Source organism: Salmo salar, chromosome 14 (genome assembly GCF_965601325.2).
Source record: "Salmo salar chromosome 14, fSalSal1, whole genome shotgun sequence".
Lineage (NCBI taxonomy): Eukaryota > Metazoa > Chordata > Actinopteri > Salmoniformes > Salmonidae > Salmo > Salmo salar.
In genome coordinates, this window is record NC_138304.1 from 31,719,925 (window position 1) to 31,736,581 (window position 16,657).

Below are 16,657 nucleotides of genomic sequence, written 5' to 3' on the forward strand. Positions count from 1 at the left end.
AAGGTAATTTCCAATTGAGCTGACATGTGTAGCATTTACCATGAAGGCCGTGTCTGCTAACGTGGGAACATTGACTCTAAATGTCAATCGGGCTACAGCACATAACTTCAGTGCTACTTATTGAATAGAGCCCTAATTTGAAACTCATACAGGTGTATGTGCACCTTATGACCAGAAGAGGTCGATATTGTAAAATGTTTATATTAGCATCTCATTCATTTCTTAACAGACTAACTCTAGAACCACTTATTATAGTTATGCCCCTAATGCCTTCATTCCATGACTGCAACTAAAGAAAAATAAACATTTCAGATATAATTATCTCCATTTAAAACTATTAAGGGTCTGATATGATGAAAATGACATGACAGCAACACTAATGTAGCATATGCCCTGAACAATACTGTACGTAACGTACACTTCATAGCATATTTATGATTTTCTTTTATTTGCACACAAGAAAATACAAAACAATGGGATGTTTTAAGGTAAATGAAAATAACCTGTGCGGGAGAGGTAAAAAAAAAAGGCTTGTAGAGCACTTCCCCCTCCCAAGTTTTTAAACATAAATTAAATAAACATTTAACACAAGAAAAGTAATCTGATTTAAGATAGATAAACAAATAATTGGAGATTTACATACACAAAGAAACTACAAATCATGTAAAATGAACAGGCTGATCAAAATACATGGCTGATAGGCAGATAATTATTGGGATGAGACATTTAAGTGAAATTTCCAGTAGATCTTTTGTAATGTTATATTTGAAGGAGTTGTAGTTTTTGCAGTTAACTTCTTCATCTACTTAATGCTGGCCATTAATTGTTTTGGTTCTGGCAGGGAAAAAACATTACATTCCTGTGACGGTGACATTGGACATGGTGATGCCCCTGTCTCCACCTCCGCTGTTCTTGTTTTTCCTCTTCACACACACCACACTGACTGCAGTCACCACCAACATGCCACCCAGCACAGAGAAAGAGGCTATAAGCGCTGTGGTCATCGTGTCCTGGGTGGAACCCTGATACTGACAACTCTCTCCATAGTACCACCAGTCGTCACCAACTGCACACCTAGAGAGGGACCGAGACAGAGAGTCACCAATCTACCCACTGCACATCTGGATAGGGAGAGACAAAGAGCTCTAACACGGCACACCTATATAGAGCGGGAGAAAGTGGGAGTCAATACACAGACAACACTGGTTGTAATGATATTATACAACCAGTTTTGCCTGCTGGGCTGTGTGTAAAGGGTAAGACTGAGCATTCTGAGGAAACAGAGGGAATCATTTGTATCTACACAGCTGGAGCAAGATAATAAAAGGAGGAGAGAATCAAGCTGTGGTTATCAATGCAGAGAGAAGAACCGAGCGAAAGAGAATTCAGTATGGATGACTGAATTTCAGACCATTGTATTGTGTAAGCGACAAGCCTCGATAATAAAGTGTCCTCACCTGCAAAGAGCATTTCCAGCATCCACCACACAGACTCCCTCATTCCCACATGTGACCTTAGTGCAGGGGTTAGTAGGTGGCAATATGGCGGTGGTAACCGTGGTGACTGGTGGCAATGTGGAGGAGGGTACGGGCTGGGTCACCGTAAGATGCGACACATCTGAAGACAGAGATAGGGGGGAGGGGGAATGTATGCAATGAGAATGAGATGAGGAGGTACAGTACACATAGTACTAACATCGAAATTAATGTTGGCCTACGGACACTGGGATGGGATAGCATGATTGATTATAGAAATGGTGAATGGGTGTGAATTGGTAATAAATCACGTGATGTGGACATCACAGTCGAGGCCACGAATAACAGTACAACACCACTCTTTTCTCAATTTTCAAACAGAAATGAGGTGTTCCTTTGGTGGTTCGTCGGTGTCATTCTGGTCATGCGCACTGTGACCAGCGTAGCTAGTTCGTTAGCTAAGCTAGCCACTGTAGCTAGCCAGTAACTCCTCCAGTATGTGTTGACATCATTTCAAAGGATATGTTTTTGGATGAAAGCTGTAGAGGTTGGTAAGAATGGCACTTCTGTAGCCAAATATCTTATTCATATATTTGAGGATTTAAGCATTAAATTCCCTGGTGTGATGGTGGATTGATCAGTTATATAGTTTAAAGACATTATTTTTGCATTTTTGCCCAAAGCCAACCTTTAAATAGGTGGAATTTTTTTTGAATGAGTGTGATGATAATCAACAAGGCAGTGTAAAGGTTAGCTGACCCACTGCATAGCGGTTGTTTTGGCGGTGTCGGAGGTGGAACTGCTGTGGACCGCTGTGGCTCCTGGCATTATACCTAAAGTGGACATTGCCATTGGCTGCACAGAGTAGCATTAAGAGAAATCCCATGCAGCCTTATTTACAAGTTCACAATAGAATGTGAGATGTTATCTAAACATTGATTGGCTGATAGAAATCCTCTTTATTTTGTTTAATGATTTTCAACTTGAGTGTCATTATTTCTATATAGCCTACACTATCTTATTCAGAATTTCTAACGCGAGTGGGACAAGTGGCTTTGTGACAATGACCACACGAGCAGCAGCTCTAACGCAGTAACACTTCTGACACCGCCGAAACGCCAACTTGCGGGTGTCGGCTATCGCAAGTTAACACTTGATCTGATTGAATCTAGGCTTTAATGGGATATGATGGTGGATCCACAGGAGGTTGGTGACACCTTAATTGGGGAGGACTGGCTTGTGGTTATGGCTGTAGAGGAATGAGTGGAATTCTATCAAAACATCAAACACATGGTTTAATGCCATTCCATTCGCTCAGTTCCAGCCATTATTATGAGCCGTCCTCCCCTCAGCAGCCTCCACTGGTGGGATCATACAGATGAGTATATTTGAACATGGTTATGCAAAACAGAGAGACAATCTATCATGCTTTCAGAGAATGTAGAGAATGCTTTTAGCATGTTTTTGCTAAAAAGGTATTTTCAGTAGCCTGGTCCCAGATCTGTGTGTGATTGTGTCAAACGCAACAATGACCATTGGTGGAAAAAGTACCTAATTTTCATACTTCAGTAAAAGTAAAGATACCTTAATAGAAAATGACTCAAGTAAAAGTGAGTCACCCAGTAAAATACTACTTAAGTAAAAGTCTAAAAGTACTTGGTTTTAAATATACTTATGTATCAAAAGTAAATGTAATTACTAAAATATACTTAAGTATCAAAAGTAAAAGTAGAAATAAAAAAAGTTGTACAGATACCCCCCAAAAATACTTGTATTATTTTCAAGTATTTTTACTTACACCACTGACAATGACCAAACAGATCTGGAACCAGGCTAACTTTTGTCATGACTGAACATAGGAGTTGGCAATACAGCACGAACAAATCTGGGACCAGGGTAACGTTTCAGAACTTCTTACCCTCCATGGTAAGCAGGAAGATGGCATCTCCCCCCTTGATGAAGTCCCTGCTCTTGGCCCTGCCATGGGTGAGGTACGTGGTGGTCCCGGCACCCGGCCCCCGAAAATATTTGGTCCCGTCCGCCTCTGACACTTCAACGCCCACCTTACGAGGGTCATCCCAGAAGAACAGCTCTGAAGTCTCTGAAAGGTAAAAACACAGATCTTTCTCAATATACTCTACATGACTTCATCTATGAAATAAGAAGACTACTACTTTAAGTCAATGCAAAACCAGGTGGAACATCTTCGAAAAGAATGTTAATTCCATTAATTAGACAATGGAATTTAACTCCATATGTTAAAGTAAATCCCTGGGTTTCAAATCGTTCTGCACTTGTCTTGGTCCATATTAATTAGGCATTTCAGAAGGGTACTGACCTAGGATCAGTTTAGCCTTTCAGATAATAATGAAAAAGATGACATGGATAGGGGGAACCTGATCCTAGATCAACACTCCCACTCTAAGATGCTTAATGAATACTGGACCTGGACTGACCACTGAGTTTCTTAGTAGGATCGGTGGTGACACTGCGCTGGTTGTTCATACGCCTCATGATGTCTGGGTTCTGGTCGAACAGCATCATGGTCATCTGTTTCCACGGGCACGGCCACTTCCGCACCTCCGTGTCACCGGTCATGGTCACCAGGTGGGCGTAGGCAGAAAGCTCCCCTGGGAAGCCCTCCTTCCCACTGGGGTAGAGCCCCATCTGGAAGGTGTAGCCCTCTCTGGACTTGAATGGGGGGCTGTAGATGGGTTTGTCGTTAGGAGTGGTCTCCATGATGTGGCTGAAGTTCTTCACCCGCCACACGTGGTCGGGGCAGGTAGTCTCGGAGAGGTTGATGTCGTCCAGGGAGAGACCACCTGTGGATGGGGCGTCACCCTTGATGCCCTCGAACACCACCCGGAACTTCTTGGCCACGTTCAGGCTCACGTGGTGCAGGTGCCATAGGTCTTGAGGTGGTGCTGGGAGAAAGAGGAAACCATTAAGTTTATAATTACAGTAAAGAAAATATTGTTGTGTAGAATTTACAGTATATCATATGTTATACACATTATACAAGTTAAGAAAAAAACAATATGATGGGTCTAAACTAATAACAGATCATTTGAATGTCTATAGGTTGATGTTAGCTATGTTAGAGACAATATGTTAGAGATGTTACCAACTATGGGCTGAATAACACGCAGGGTCCCGTTGGGGTGGGCTTCATCGTACTCTCGGACAAGGATCACCAGCTGATCGTTGGCACCACCACCGTTGTAGAGGAAGAACTGCAGGCACTGGTAGCCTCTCTTGGGGTAGAGCAGTCTGCTCTCCAGCCTGGCTGTGTCTGCTGGTTTGCCTGTGGCAGTGCTCAAGTGCATGAAGTAGCCTGAGCCTGTGAACAACGGACATCAGTATACATTTTCCATTGGATTATTAGGGTCAGCCTATAACTTTAGCCTATAACTAGGGCTCAGAGTTTTACTAACCAGGTAACATAGTCAGGGACAACTCTAGGTCTTATTTGTAACTGGACCTTTGATCACCCTTTGGACTGTAAGATAAGAATAGAGCTGATAGTGATCTGCCCTGTCAGGTACTGAGGATGGGAGGTTGATAGTGTTGTTTTGTGGTTGGTGTGTACTGAGGGGGTGCTCACCGGTGCATTTGCCCATGTTGGAGTAGTCCGTGTTGGGCCCGCCGGGCGCCTGGGTCACCCTGGTCCATTCTGCCTGGTTCCCCGGCCCCTGGATCATACCACAGATGTTCTCCCTCTCAAAGTCGCAGGTGTCCAGGAAAGTGGAGGAGCGTGCTGGATCAAAGGACACATATACAATCGCCATCAGCTGAACAGCAATCATAGAAAAACTTTGACCTGCTGTAAACGTTTTTATCTAGGTTTACCATGTACCCATGTAGTACCATGTACCCAACCACTGCAGAAAGATCCTGCCGTTTCTGTTTTTCCAAAAGACCTCCTTTCATTAAAATCAACCAGAGTTTTGCTTTGAACATATCACCTAACTAATCACTGTAATTCAAATATATATATATATATCCGTTTTATAGCACAAATGTGACATTCCAGCAAAGGAAGTCTCCTGCACTGTGGGTTTGACTGAATTACAGCCTCCATCAAATAAATCGGTAGAGCAGCAGGTCAATGTGAGTATGTCTTACTACTTACTTGGTAGATCAGTCAGTCTGCTCAGACAGTCGTTGATCACTGACTGAGCAAACTGATGCTCTTGAACATGGCCTGAGTCTTACTGCAGTTGTACAGCCTAATGTTCCTATGTCTTACGACAGTTGCAGAGCCTTAAGTGACTAAGTCTTACTGCAGTTGTAGAAGCCTAATGTGCCTGAGTCTTACTGCAGCTGAGCCTGAGTCTTACTGCAGCTGAACATTCTAATTTGCCTGTGCCTTACTGCAGTTGTAGAGCCTTAAGTGACTGAGTCGTACTGCAGTTGTAGAGCCTTAAGTGACTGAGTCGTACTGCAGTTGTAGAGCATAATGTGCCTGTGTCTTACTACAGTTGTAGAGACCTAAAGTGACTGAGTCTTACTACAGTTGTAGAGGCGCCGTAGCTTGAGCAGGTCATTATCACTGAACTCCATGCGCTGACCGATGACGTCAGCGAAGGCGGGGATCTTGGTGACGATTGTGGGCTCGGTACCGTTCCTGAACGCAGTCTTACTGTAGTGCATCATGGAACCGTAGTCGTAGGGGACACCCAGAGAACTGGACGTGGTGTCATTGTACGTGTTGAAGTTGTGTTCCTTACCTGGAGATTGAGGGAGGGGGGGAGTGAGAGAGAGACGGTGGGGGGGGGGGGGGGAGTGAGAGAGAGACGGTGGGGGGGAGTGAGGGAGAGAGAGAGTTCAGCCGGGTTGGAGGGCTCAAATCAGCCAGTTTACTCACTTCTTCAAATCTAGCCTTGGAATTTCAATTCGTCTCCTGAATTGACAGAGTTGACATGTAGTGTAATAAGCCTTCAACCCCAAAATGTTAGCAAGACAAAGAATGTCTCCAATGGCAGATCTATAGGGGTAGGGATCATGTGGATGACAAGATGCTGATTGGAATCTTAAGAATCATGTCGCTGCTCTTTCACCTTCAATTACATGAAATTAATGACTTGATATCAATGACTTAGACCATGCACTAATCTCAAATTTCACTTTAAATTTCCGTTGATGCTTATATGGTGCCCTTTGCCTGTTTGAGAGGATTAGGCAGTCGATCAGCGCAATAAGACATTTGTTTGTCCTGATCACATAGCTTATAGCTCTTGGGAAAGGTCAAGATTAATGAACAACTAGTGTACACTGTGGGTGGGCCTGTTTGGTCAGGCTAACGCTAATCTGACTTTTGGTTGTCATGTTGACATATTGTAATATGCATGTGGGAAGAAAACACATTACTGTTTGTCCAGACGATTAGAGGATATGTTATTCTGAGAAATCCAATCACCATGTTTCTGATGACAAATACATGCAGGCATGTACAGTAAGAAACAACCCACTGGGAACAGACCTCAGCTCAATGTCTAGTTTTGATTTACATTTGGTTGAATTTTCAACTAACGTGAAATCCCTATGTCATTGGATTTGGGTTAAAAAAATAAACTTACGTTGATGACTTTTTGCAAATTCAATCAGTTTTCCACATTGATTCAACATCATGACGTGGAAACAATGTTGATTAAACCCATTTTTACCCAGTGGGAATAGCCTAGATTCAATCAGATCAAGAGTTAATCGGCAATATCCGACACCTGCATAGCTGGTGTAACTGTGTTAGAGCTGTCAAATTAGAGCTGTTGCTCGTGTGGTTATTGTCACGAAGCCACACCCGTCCCACTTGCATCAGAAGTTCAGAACGAGAAAGTATAGGCTATATAGAAATAATGACATTCAAATCAAAAAACATTTAACTAAACAATCAAGGTATAGATTACATCTCACATTACAGTCGAACTTGTAATCAAGGCTGCATGGCTCTCTTAATGCAACTTCGTGCAGCCAATGGCAATGTCCGCTTTAGGTATAATGCCGGGAGCTGCTTGTGTATTTGACAGCTCTTACCTGGTACAACCCTAACATTAGCCATAACCCTAACCCCTACATTTTCGGGTTAGAGGTAAGCATTATGGTTAGGGTTACCATATACAGTGAGGGAAAAAAGTATTTGATCCCCTGCTGATTTTGTACGTTTGCCCACTGACAAAGAAATGATCAGTCTATAATTTTAATGGTAGGTTTATTTGAACAGTGAGAGACAGAATAACAACAAACAAATCCAGAAAAACGCATGTCAAAAATGTTATAAATTGATTTACATTTTAATGAGGGAAATAAGTATTTGACCCCCTCTCAATCAGAAAGATTTCTGGCTCCCAGGTGTCTTTTATACAGGTAACGAGCTGAGATTAGGAGCACACTCTTAAAGGGAGTGCTCCTAATCTCAGCTTGTTACCTGTAAAAAAGACACCTGTCCACAGAAGCAATCAATCAATCAGATTCCAAACTCTCCACCATGGCCAAGACCAAAGAGCTCTCCAAGGATGTCAGGGACAAGATTGTAGACCTACACAAGGCTGGAATGGGCTACAAGACCATCGCCAAGCAGCTTGGTGAGAAGGTGACAACAGTTGGTGCAATTATTCGCAAATGGAAGAAACACAAAAGAACTGTCAATCTCCCTCGGCCTGGGGCTCCATGCAAGATCTCACCTCGTGGAGTTGCAATGATCATGAGAACGGTGAGGAATTAGCCCAGAACTACACGGGAGGATCTTGTCAATGATTTCAAGGCAGCTGGGACCATAGTCACCAAGAAAACAATTGGTAACACATTACGCCATGAAGGGCTGAAATCCTGCAGCGCCCGCAAGGTCCCCCTGCTCAAGAAAGCACATATACATGCCCGTCGGAAGTTTGCCAATGAACATCTGAATGATTCAGAGGACAACTGGGTGAAGGTGTTGTGGTCAGATGAGACCAAAATGGAGCTCTTTGGCATCAACTCAACTCGCCGTGTTTGGAGGAGGAGGAATGCTGCCTATGACCCCAAGAACACCATCCCCACCGTCAAACATGGAGGTGGAAACATTATGCTTTGGGGGTCTTTTTCTGCTAAGGGGACAGGACAACTTCACCGCATCAAAGGGACGATGGACGGGGCCATGTACCGTCAAATCTTGGGTGAGAACCTCCTTCCCTCGGCCAGGGCATTGAAAATGGGTCGTGGATGGGTATTCCAGCATGACAATGACCCAAAACACACGTCCAAGGCAACAAAGGAGTGGCTCAAGAAGAAGCACATTAAGGTCCTGGAGTGGCCTAGCCAGTCTCCAGACCATAATCCCATAGAAAATCTGCGGAGGGAGCTGAAGGTTCGAGTTGCCAAACGTCAGCCTCGAAACCTTAATGACTTGGAGAAGATCTGCAAAGAGGAGTGGGACAAAATCCCTCCTGAGATGTGTCCAGACCTGGTGGCCAAATACAAGAAACGTCTGACCTCTGTGATTGCCAACAAGGGTTTTGCCACCAAGTACTAAGTCATGTTTTGCAGAGGGGTCAAATACTTATTTCTCTCATTAAAATGCAAATCAATTTATAACATTTTTGACATGCGTTTTTCTGGATTTTTTGTTGTTGTTATTCTGTCTCTCACTGTTCAAATAAACTTACCATTAAAATTATAGACTGATCATTTATTTGTCAGTGGGCAAATGTCCAAAATCAGCAGGAGATCAAATACTTTTTTCCCTCACTGTATTTAGAGGTTCAGTACCCTCAGAGATGTGGTCCCACAGGATGGTGACGTAGTCATCGCGGTCCGACCGTGACTGCTCATGCCAGAAACCCAGCGCATGGAGGAATTCGTGTTCGATGGTCGCAATGCGGTCACAATTGGTCCCGATGGACAACCTCTGTTTTCCCACATGTTGGTTACCCACAGATGAGAAACAGCTGAAAAAGAGACAACCAGAAAACATTGTTGAGTGTTAATATATTACAAACTCAAAGGCTATACTACAGCCTAACTTTTATTTCCATGGGAACATCCTTCCAAAATAAAATATATACACTATTGTTCAAAAGTTTGGGATCACTTAGAAATGTCCTTGTTCTTGGAAAAAAAAAAAACAATTTTTTTTGTCCATTAAAATAACATAAAATTGATCAGAAATACAGTGTAGACATTGTTAGTGTTGTAAATGACCATTGTGGCTGTAAACTAAAGATTTTTAATGGAATATGTATATAGGCGTACAGAGGCCCATTATCAGCAACCATCGCTCCTGTGTTCCAATGGCACATTGTGTTAGCAAATCCAAATTTATCATTTTAAAAGGCTAATTGATCATTAGAAAAACCTTTTGCAATTATGTTAGCACAGCTGAAAACTGTTGTTCTCATTAAAGAAGCAATAGAACTGGCCTTCTTTAGACTAGTTTAGTATCTGGAGCATCGGCATTTGTGGGTTCAACTACAGGCACAAAATGGCCAGAAACAAAGCCCTTTCTTCCGAAACTCGTCAGTCTATTCTTGTTCTGAGAAATTAAGGCTATTCCATGGGAGAAATTTCAGAGAAACTGAAGATCACGTACAACGTTTTAATACATTGTAAAAAAATGTTGGACCCAGGTATTTGTAACACAGAGACCTTTCAGCAAACATTCACACATTTTGTCATTAGTATAGTTCAACACAGAACAGAGCAGACTAGCACTAACCAGAATATAAAGAGGAGTGGGAGGCCCCGGTGCACAACTGAGCAAGAGGACAAGTACATTAGAGTGTCTAGTTTGAGAAACAGACCCCTCACAAGTCCTCAACTGGCAGCTCATTAAATAGTACCCGCAAAACACCAGTCTCAACATCAACAGTGAAGAGGCAACTCCGGGATGCTGGCCTTCTATGCAGAGTTGCAAAGAAAAAGCCATATCTCAGACTGGCCAATAAAAAGATTAATGGGCAAAAGAACACAGACACTGAATAGAGGAACTCTGCCTAGAAGGCCAGCATCCCGGAGTCGCCTCTTCACTGTTGACGTTGAGACTGGTGTTTTGCGGGTACTATTTAATGAAGCTGCCAGTTGAGGACTTGCGAGGCGTCTGTTTCTCAGTCATAGTCATTTACAACATTAACAATGTCTACACTGTATTTCTGATCAATTTGATGTTATTTCAATAGACAAAAAATATGCTTTTCTTTCAAAAACAAGGACATTTCTACGTGACCCCAAACTTTTGAACGGTAGTGTATATATACACAGTACCAGTCATTCAAGGGTTTTTCTTTATTTTTACTATTTTCTACATTGTATAATAATAGTGAAGCCATCAAAACTATGAAATAACACATATGGAATCATGTAGTAACCAAAAAAGTGTTAAACAATTCAAAATATATTTTATATTTGAGATTCTTCAAAGTAGCCACCCTTTGCCTTGATGACAGCTTTGCACACTCTTGGCATGCTCTCAATCAGCTTTAGGAGGTAGTCACCTGGAATGCATTTCAATTAACAGGTGTAACTTGTTAAAAGTTCATTTGTGGAATTTATTTCCTTCTTAATGCATTTGAGCCAATCAGTTGTGTTGTGACAAGGTAGGGCTGGTATACAGAAGATAGCCCTATTTGGTAAAAGACCAAGTCCGTATTATGGCAAAAACTGCTCAAATAAGCAAAGAGAAACAACAGTTCATCATTACTTTAAGACATGAAGGTCAGTCAATCCGGAAAATGTCAAGAACTTTGACATTTTCTTCAAGTGCAGTCGCAAAAACCATCAAGCGCTATGATGAAAGCTCTCATAAGGTCTGCCACAGGAAAGACCCAGAGTTATCTCTGCTGCAGAGGATAACCTCATTAGAATTAACTGTAGCTCAGATTGCAGCTCAAATAAATGCTTCACAGATTTCAAATAACAGACACATCTCAACATCAACTTTCAGAGGAGACTGTGTGAATCAGGCCTTCGTGGTCTAATTCCTGCAAAGAAACCACTACTAAAGGACACCAATAAGAAGAAGAGACTTGCTTGGGCTAAGAAACACGAGCAATGGATATTAGACCGGTGGAAATCTGTCCTTTGGTCTGATGAGTCCAAATTTTAGATTTTTGATTCCAAATCACTATCAGTGATTTATTTAGAATTCAAGGCACACTTAACCATCATGGCAACCACATCATTCTGCAGTGATACACCATTCCAACTGGTTTGTGCTTAGTGGGACTATTATTTGTTTTTCAACAGGACAATGACCCAAACCACACCTCCAGGCTGTGTAAGGGCTATTTGACCAAGGAGAGTGATGGAGTGCTGCATCAGATGACCTGGCCTCCACAATCATCCAACCACAACCCAATTGAAATGGTTTGGGATGAGTTGGAGCGCAGAGTGAAGGAACTCTTTTTCTTTTTGAAGGACCTCTTTTTTTATGTGGGAACTCTTTCAAGACTGTTTGAAAAGCATTCCAAGTGAAGCTGGTTGAGAGTATTCCAAGAGTGTGCAAAGCTGTCATCAAGGCAAAGGGGGCTACTTTGAAGAATCTCAAATATAAAATATATTTTGAATTGTTTAACACATTTGGTTACTACATGATTCCATATGTGTTATTTCATAGTTTTGATGTCTTCACTATTATTCTACAACATAGTAAAAATAAAGAAAAACCCTTGAATAAGTAAGTGTCCAAACTTTAGACTGGTACTGTATTTATATTTTATGCAGTCATGTATGTTCAGTATCTTGAAAACACAATGTAGAAGCATTATAAATCAACATAAAAATAGAGCAGTCCATAACAGCTTACAGTACCCGCTTCCTTTGAAAATGGAAATGTAGTTCTGCTCTCCCTCCCAAGGGTTGAAGTCGATACAGGTCTTCAACCGGTACTGTTCAAAGGCCTTCAGGATAACACCTTTTGCATTGATCTCTGTGGTGTGAATAGAAGATATGTCTTGTAACCATGAAATTACACATTCAATTGAAGACTACGCCACATGGCCTATTTCGAGCAATGGACCATAAAATAGTATCATTGCGTAAATTCATGTATTGCCCCTCATAAATGGTCAACCTTTAGAACCAAAAACATGTCTCAGAAAGTGAATGTGTATTATACTAAGCAAAAATATAAACACAACAATCTCAAAGATTTTACTGAGTTACAGTTCATATAAAGAAATCAGTCAATTGAAAACATTTACTAACCTATGGATTTCACATGACTGGGAAGACAGATATGCATCTGTTGGTCATAGATACCTTAAAAAAGGTAGTGGTGTGGATCAGAACCAGTCAGTATCTGCAGCGCAACACATCTCTTTCGCACAGAGTTGATCAGGTTGTTTATTGTGTTCTGTGGAATGTTCTCCCACTCCTCTTCAATAGCTGTGCGAAGTTGCTGGATATTGGCGGGAACTGGGACATGCTTTCCGAGTGCACATCGATCCAGCGCATCACAAACATGCTCAATGGGTGACATGTCTAGTGAGTATGCAGGCCATGGAAGAACTGGGACATTTTCAGCTTCCAGGAATTGTGTACAGATCCTTGCGACATGGAGCCATGCATTATCATGCTGAAACATGAGGTAATGGCGGCAGATGAATGGCATAACAATGTCCCCTCAGGATCTCATCACAGTATCTCTGTGTATTCATATTGCCATTGATAAAATGCAATTGTGTTTGTTGTCTGTAGCTAATAACTGCCTATATCATAACCCCACCACCACCATGGGACACTCTGTTCACAACATTGACATCAGCAAACCGCTCGCCCACACAACGCCATACAAGTGGTCTGTGGTTGTGAGGCCGGTTGGACGTACTTTCAAATTCTCCAAAACGACGTTGGAGGCGGCTTATGGTAAAGAAATTAAAATTAAATTCTCTGGCAACAGCTCTGGTGGACATTCCTGCAGTCAGCATGCCAATTGCACGCTCCCTCAAAACTTGAGTTATCTGTGGCATTGTCATGTAGGATAAAACTTCACATTTTAGAGTGACCTTTTGTTGTCTCCAGCACGAGGTGCACCTCTGTGATGATCAGGCTGTTTAATCAGCTTTTTGATATGCCACACCTGTCAGGTGTATGGATTATCTTGGCAAAGGAGAAATACTCACTAACAGGGATGTAAACAAATTTGTGCACAAAATTTGAGAGAAATAAGGTTTATATGCAACATTTCTGGGATCTTTTATTTCAGGTCATGAAACATGGGAGCAACACTGTAAGTTATGTGTTTATATTTTTGTTCAGTGTAGATGTACAGTGCATTCGGAAAGTATTCAGACCCCTACGTTACAGCCTTATTCTAAAATTGATTAAATCGTTTTTTTCCGCCTTATCAATCTATACACAATACCCCGTAATAACAAAGCAAAAACAGTTAGTTGTACTTATTTTGGAAATGTATTATAAATGTAAATCTGAAATATCACATTTACATAAGTATTCAGATCCTTTACTCAGTACTTGGTTGAAACACCTTTAGCAGCAATTACAGCCTTGAGGCTTCTTGGGCATGACGCTACAAGCTTGGCACACCTGTACTTGGAGAGTTTCTCCCATTCTTCTCTGCAGATCCTCTCAAGCTCTGTCAGGTTGGATGGAGAGAGTCGCTGCACAGCTATTTTCATGTCTCTCCAGAGATGTTAGATCGGGTTCAAGTCCGGGCTCTGGCTGGGCCACTCAAGGACATTCAGAGACTTGTCCTGAAACCACTCCTGCATTGTCTTGGCTGTGTGCTTAGGGTTGTTGTCCTGTTGGAAGGTGAATCTTCGCCCCAGTCTGAGGTCCTGAGCGCTCTGGAGCAGGTTTTCATCAAGGAACTCTCTGTACTTTGCTTATTTCATCTTTCGCTTGATCCTGACTAGTCTCCCAGTCCCTGCCGCAGAAAAACATCCCCACATCTTGATGCTGCCAGCACCATGCATCACCTTAGGGATGGTGCCAGATTTCCTCCAAATGTGACACTTGGCATTCAGGGCAAAGAGTTCAATCTTGGTTTCATCAGACCAGAGAATCTTGTTTTTCATGGTCTGAGAGTTCTTTAGGTGCCTTTTGGCAAACTCCAAGCAGGCTGTCATGTACCTTTTAGTGAGGAGAGGCTTCTGTCTGGCCACCCTACCATAAAGGCCTTATTGGTGGAGTGCTACAGAGTTTGTTGTCCTTCTGGAAGATTCTCCCAACTCCACAGAGGAACTCAGGAGCTCTGTCAGAGTGACCATCGGGTTCTTGGTCACCTCCCGGACCAAGGCCCTTCTCCTCCGATTGTTCAGTTTGGCCGGGAAGAGTTCTTGGTGGTTCCAAACTTATATCATTTAAGAATGATGGAGGCCACTGTGTTCTTGGGGAACTTCAATGCTGCAGAATTTTTTTGGTACCCTTGTGCCTCGAAACAATCCTGCCTCGGCACTCTACGGACAATTCCTTTGACCTCATGGCTTGGTTTTTGCTCTGACTTGCACTGTCAACTGTGGGACCTTATATAGACAGGTGTGTGTCTTTCCAAATCATGTCCAATCAATTGAATTTAGCACAGGTGGACTCCAATCAAGTTGTAGAAGCATCTCAAGAATGATCAATGGAAACAGGATGCACCTGAGCTCAATATAGTGTCTCGTAGAAAAGGGTCTGAATACTTACGTAAATAAGGTATTTCTGTTTTGTAATTTTTTATACCTTTGCAAAAAATTCTAAGAACATGTTTTCGCTTTGTCATTATGGGGTATTGTGTGTAGATTGATGACGGGAAAAAAGTAATTTCATCAATTTTAGAATAAGGCTGTAACGTCAAGGGGTCTGAATACTTTCCGAATGCGCTCTATGTATTATATTGTATCTACATATATGGTCTTACCCAAGTCATCCTCAAAGTAGTAGGGAACAGTCTTTGGCCATCTGTATTGATCCCCTATTATAGAATTCCGGCCTTGTTTCTGAGTCAGCCGTAGATTACATTTGACAAAAAAAGAAATAATTTAGTTCTGTTAAGCCTGGGCAGTCAGCTGATATCATAGAAATATAATTGCCCAAGCCCATAAGGGTGCTGTTAACTTGCTGTGGTCTTAAATCAATGGAACTTCCCCATTCTTGTCTTTCTATTTCTATGCTTGATATAACATGTCATTGTTAAAGTGAAGACCAGCAGAAGTACTTATTAACTCACCTCATCAAGCTCAATATCCCCCTCCACCAGGTTTAACCCAGCCTCTGTTAGGACCAAGCACACACACAGCACTTTGCTATGAAACTCCCATTGAGGTATTAGAAACAATATTAAGTAACATCCTAACTGACAAACCTTCATTGATATCAAAGATGTCCATGTCCCTTCCACCATCCACATCGTATTCTGTAGAATAAATGTAAAGGACATACAGTAAATGACAGCTTTGAATAGGTGACATTCAATTTCAAATATTGAAAAGAAAATAAGAAACTCCACTTGCCTAAAACTCTTGGTGTAGGCTGACAAGCAACAGAGGGAAAATGTACCAGTGTTTAGAGAAAGTGAGTGACCATTGTAACAATGCAAATTAGGCATTATACTAATTTGAAATGAATATGCAAATTAGGTCAATATAAATCATATTACAGTATCTCAATAACAAAGAAAACCATTCCATACCAGTACTAAAACTATACTGATGTTTCTTTAAGACATGTATTTAATTTTCACCAATATATAAATAAACAGATAAATGCAACATAACCTTACCAGAGATAAGACATTTTCACATAAGATCCATGAAATATGGAGGATGAATAAATATGTAGTTCTCCTCCCCATGTTTACTCCCTAGTCAAAGAATCCCTTAGTGTGGAACACTAAGAATTAGTAGCCTTGGCCTCTCAGACAGACTTATAAAAGGTGCTAAGCTAGTCCAATGGACCAGATAAAAGTACATGTGATTGTAAGATCAATAATTGACAGAGCAAGAAACAAAGTGTCATAATTCACCTACAGTCAACTCAGATGAGGTGTCCTCACACCTTTTCACACACACATAAACACACACCTATACATACACACATGTACAGTCAGGTCCAGAATTATTGTCCCCCTTGATAAAGATTATCAAAAAAATACTATAAAATACTTAATACAAATACAGAGCTATATTGAACGCTCAAATTTAAATAAAAATTGTATACAAATATATATATATATATATATGTGTGTGTGTGTGTGTGTGTGTGTGTGTGTG

At 41.6% G+C, this 16,657-nt stretch overlaps 1 protein-coding gene across 1 annotated transcript; it reads right to left on the minus strand.

Moving 5' to 3' along the window:
* Nucleotides 1-424: 424 nt before the first annotated feature.
* On the minus strand, nucleotides 425-16,381 carry mep1bb (meprin A subunit beta b). Its single transcript, XM_014140206.2, has 14 exons — nucleotides 16,168-16,381; nucleotides 15,899-15,917; nucleotides 15,751-15,801; nucleotides 15,616-15,659; nucleotides 15,307-15,385; nucleotides 12,255-12,372; nucleotides 9,219-9,397; nucleotides 5,987-6,205; nucleotides 5,080-5,232; nucleotides 4,600-4,815; nucleotides 3,932-4,399; nucleotides 3,394-3,576; nucleotides 1,458-1,617; nucleotides 425-1,074 (listed from the first exon to the last, which is right to left on the minus strand). Exons 1-14 carry the CDS (start codon nucleotides 16,237-16,239, stop codon nucleotides 852-854), a joined length of 2,184 nt encoding a protein of 727 aa, XP_013995681.2. The 5' UTR covers nucleotides 16,240-16,381; the 3' UTR covers nucleotides 425-851.
* Between the last annotated feature and the right edge of the window lie 276 nt (nucleotides 16,382-16,657).

Excerpts from the sequence above, each read along its gene's own strand:
- mep1bb (XM_014140206.2), bottom strand. The coding sequence starts at position 16,239 with ATGGGGAGGAGAACTACATATTTATTCATCCTCCATATTTCATGGATC. Across the intron at positions 9,398-12,254 it reads TCCATTTTCAAAGGAAGCGG|CTGTTTCTCATCTGTGGGTA; the intron begins GTACTGTAAGCT and ends TCTCTTTTTCAG. Across the intron at positions 1,618-3,393 it reads CTTCCTGCTTACCATGGAGG|ATGTGTCGCATCTTACGGTG; the intron begins GTAAGAAGTTCT and ends CTCTGTCTTCAG.